Source organism: Mus caroli, chromosome 5 (assembly GCF_900094665.2).
Source record: "Mus caroli chromosome 5, CAROLI_EIJ_v1.1, whole genome shotgun sequence".
NCBI classification, from domain to species: Eukaryota; Metazoa; Chordata; class Mammalia; order Rodentia; family Muridae; genus Mus; species Mus caroli.
In genome coordinates this window covers 85,755,503-85,759,108 of record NC_034574.1, presented here as the reverse complement: position 1 = coordinate 85,759,108, position 3,606 = coordinate 85,755,503, and the positions used below count along the sequence as shown (strand labels likewise).

At 43.6% G+C, this 3,606-nt stretch overlaps 1 protein-coding gene across 1 annotated transcript in view; it reads left to right on the top strand.

Moving 5' to 3' along the window:
* Window positions 1-3,606, top strand: part of Ccdc158 (coiled-coil domain containing 158) — a 66,308-nt gene that overhangs the window by 11,198 nt on the left and 51,504 nt on the right. Inside the window, 1 exon segment of the mRNA XM_021162407.1 lies at window positions 1,409-1,626. Within this exon segment, the coding sequence (XP_021018066.1) occupies window positions 1,409-1,626 (218 nt within the window).

Genomic DNA, 3,606 nt, shown 5'->3' with positions numbered 1-3,606 from the left:
AAGATCCTGTGGCGGGTGTCGTGGGTAGCTGGCGAGTGTCAGCCGACCCTGCGCCCTAGCTACTCCGGTGCTCTTTTTCAGTGTTTCTTGGTTAACTCAGTTCATCTCTCTTTAGGTATAGCATCATTCCTGTTAACATTGACCTCCTGGTGGCCTAATAAAATCCTAGGTGCCCAACTTCTTGTCCTCTAAAGTTTGTTTGTTTGTTTAAGATTTGCTTTACTTGTATGAGTATTTTGCCTACAGGTATGTTTGTGCATCCCATGTGTGCTTGGTGCCCTCTGAGGTCAGAAGAGGGTATCAGAACTGATGGATCTGGAGTTACAGATGGTTGTGAGCCACCACTTGGGTCCTGGGAACCAAACCTGGATCCTCTGCAAGAATAACAAGTGCTTTAATTACTGAGCCTTCTAGCCCCTTCTTGTCCCTATGCACACATCTTATTAGCAAGTGTTAGACTTCTGGGATGAGTCTCTTACCTCAGCTCTCTCCTATCTTGTTATGACTATGGAGCTCCTGTTTTCCTGCCTAATGAAAGTAGTGGCTCTCAACCACGTCATCACTGTCCAACCTTAGCCTTTTCAGTTCTAAACATTGAAATATCTTAGATTCACACTTGCAAAGTCTGATTCAGTAGCTCCAGAGTGGGGCTGAGGTACAACTATGTTATTTTAATGTTTCTCAAGGGATCCTGATATACTGCAAAGCTTGGCAGCAGCTGTTAGAGACTCTGCTGTTACTCCTAAACTACCACTCTTCTGTGTGTGTGCCAGTGCCCGCATGCCCCTTTATCATTCTGCATCCTCACAGAAACCCAGATGCTTATCAGTCTAGCTAATATCTCCATTTTTGTGCTGAGCTGCTGGGAGATTTTTGCTATGGATCTCTTACCAGTCTGTCACTTAATAGTCATGGTCTCCTACCTCAGCAGGGTCCTGATGCCACAGAGGAATATTTTCCTCGACCAGGTCTCTTCCCAGTTTCAAAACTATACCATACTAAGTGAGATCCACACTCAAAGAATGACTCCCAGGCTCTTCACAGTTCAAATTTCCATCCTCGGATGTGGCAGCTGCTTTCCTCTCCCCAGAGCATCTCAGCTGTCTCAAGCCCACTGGTGTTTACTGTGATGCTTCCACTCTTGAGTGTCCATCTCTCCTGTTCTCCAGACTGCTTGCTTGTTACTCCTACAAACTTGAAGGCGATTCAGTTCCAAGGTCATGTGCTCACCCTCTTCCCCAGCCTATCTCCTATGCATTCTCCTGTGTTCTTGGGGCTCTTAGCTGTGCTTTCACTTCCTGTTTTCCCATGAGACCTGTGCTCCTTCAGGGTTTGTTAAAGGAACCCCTACAATAGTGTTTGCCTCACAGTTGTCTTATGAATAATTAACGAATTCTCTAATATTTAGGTTCTTCAAGCCCGTTTTTTGTAACGTCTACTCATGGTACAATAATTGAAAATGCATCTTCAACTGGGGCTTTAACACAAATGCCCTTTTTTCCTAAATATGAAGTGGAACTTGATTCTCCGAGAAAGTCCACCCCTTACCCTGGAAAAGAGCATATTGAACGTGTTTTGGAAGAATATTCACATCAAGTTAAAGATTTGCAGAGAAGACTCAACGAAGTGAGTTGCATTCTCCTCTAGCCCCTGGCACCGTTAGGACAGGAGGCATGCTGTCTTGAAATAGCACTTAGACCCCTGAAAGAAAATATCAGTCATGGGTCCATCAGCTAAACCTACATTTGATCTGTCCTTCCTGTTGGGCTAATGAGACACTTACATGTCATTTTCTTCCTGGTAATAATAATGCCTTAGTTTCATGATGTAATTTTAGTAAAATCTGAGTGCTTCAAAATGTTATAATTAATGACACTCATCTGCTATTAATAATTGGTTTAGGCCTGCTGTCCTGCTATTATGATAGCTGATTTCTCTTTGCAAACAGTGGTAGAAAGGAAGATTTTGCATGTATGTACATACAGATGGTTAAATAGATTTTAGAAGTATTGGCTAAAAATGTAAAAGGTTCGAACTCATCTAGACTCAAACTGTGCATTAAGTTCCAGTAGCTACTTTGTAAAAGCCAGACTTCTTACTACCGCATATAAGATCTTCATGCTAGCCTTACTCAGTACCCATTCTCTGTCTGTCCCCTCTGCCCCAGCACTGTTAAGCCACTTGCTCATCCTGGTTGGACCTTGTAAATCTAGATTTCCATGCCTCTCTACTTGACTACTGGAAGATTCTTATCATCTATCAGGGCTCAGTTGAAGCATTTCCCTCTCTGAAGCCTTTCCCTCAGATAGCATGGAGAGTGTTCTCTGTACAGTACTGTTTTTACATCGTCTGTGTCCAACAGCATGTTATTCTGCCTCATCAAACTAGATGAAGACTGTAGAGGAGCCTACAATTTATTAAAAATGGGAAAAATTATGTGCCATTTTATTATACACATGGTATACAAAGATAAATAAGTCAGGGCTCTCTCTCAAAGGAGTTCATAATTTTGGAGGCGAGGCAGTCATGTAAGCAAGTAGTGGTGAGACCTTGTGATAAGTGCACCAATAAGACACATAGAGACAGAGGAAACACAGACATACTAGTAGAGAGAAGAAACAATAATGGGGCTGGCAAGATGGCTCAGTGTGGAGAGGTGCTAATGCACAAGCCTGGCAACCTGAATTCAAACCCTGTATCCTACAAGGTGTCAGGAGAGGATGGATGCCAAAGAGTTGTCCTCCCAAATGCAAGGGAGGGAGGAAGGGAGGGACAGAGGGAGGGAGGGAGGGGGCAGGCAGCCTTAATTTATTTTCTGTGTCTAATTTATTTCCTGTTATCTCCTGTTAGAGTATGTCACATTTGACTGGTTCCCAGTAAAATCAGTAATACAGCACTGTTTGGCCACTTGTAATATTTACCAAACAGTGCTGTTATTATATTCCTATGTAACAGAAATGTGCCAGGTTCCAGATATGTAAAGATGGGTGTGACCCTCCCTTTCCTTGGGGATCTTCGGCCAAAAAGGGCCCATGAGAGGAAAAGTAGCAGAGATGATGCATGTGTGCATGTGCGTGTGTGTGTGTGTTCTGGAAGCCCTGTGAGTACATACTGTGAATGATGACACCATGACCAGATGCAGGGATGCAGATCAACTCAAGGCTTATATAATTTTGGGGATGGGGATCAGAATATATGGGGATCAGGGTGGGCAAAGGCTGAGGGCTTTCATACTGAGCTGCCTCATTAGCATGGAGAAATATTTCAGGAATCTCAGGTGCTAGCTGAACAGGTTCTTAAGGTAGAAAGGAAGTAGACCTGTAATCTTAACCAAGGCTCCATGACATTCTGCAGGTAGAGAGGTGGGGGTGGTGTTGAACTCCCCAGACAAGGGCAGAGTAGAGGAAGCTCTGCCATTGAAGGGATTCCTCGCTCTTTAAGCTCTTACCTTTCTCACTCTCTTCTCTAGCCCTCTTTCTCTCTCTCTCCCTTTCCCCCTCTCTCCATGTGGCCATAGCCAGCCTCTCTCTTTCTATCCTCTCTTTATCCCTGCCTTTCTACAATAAAGCTCTAGCTCTAAAAACATAAACAAAAAAAAAAAAAAAA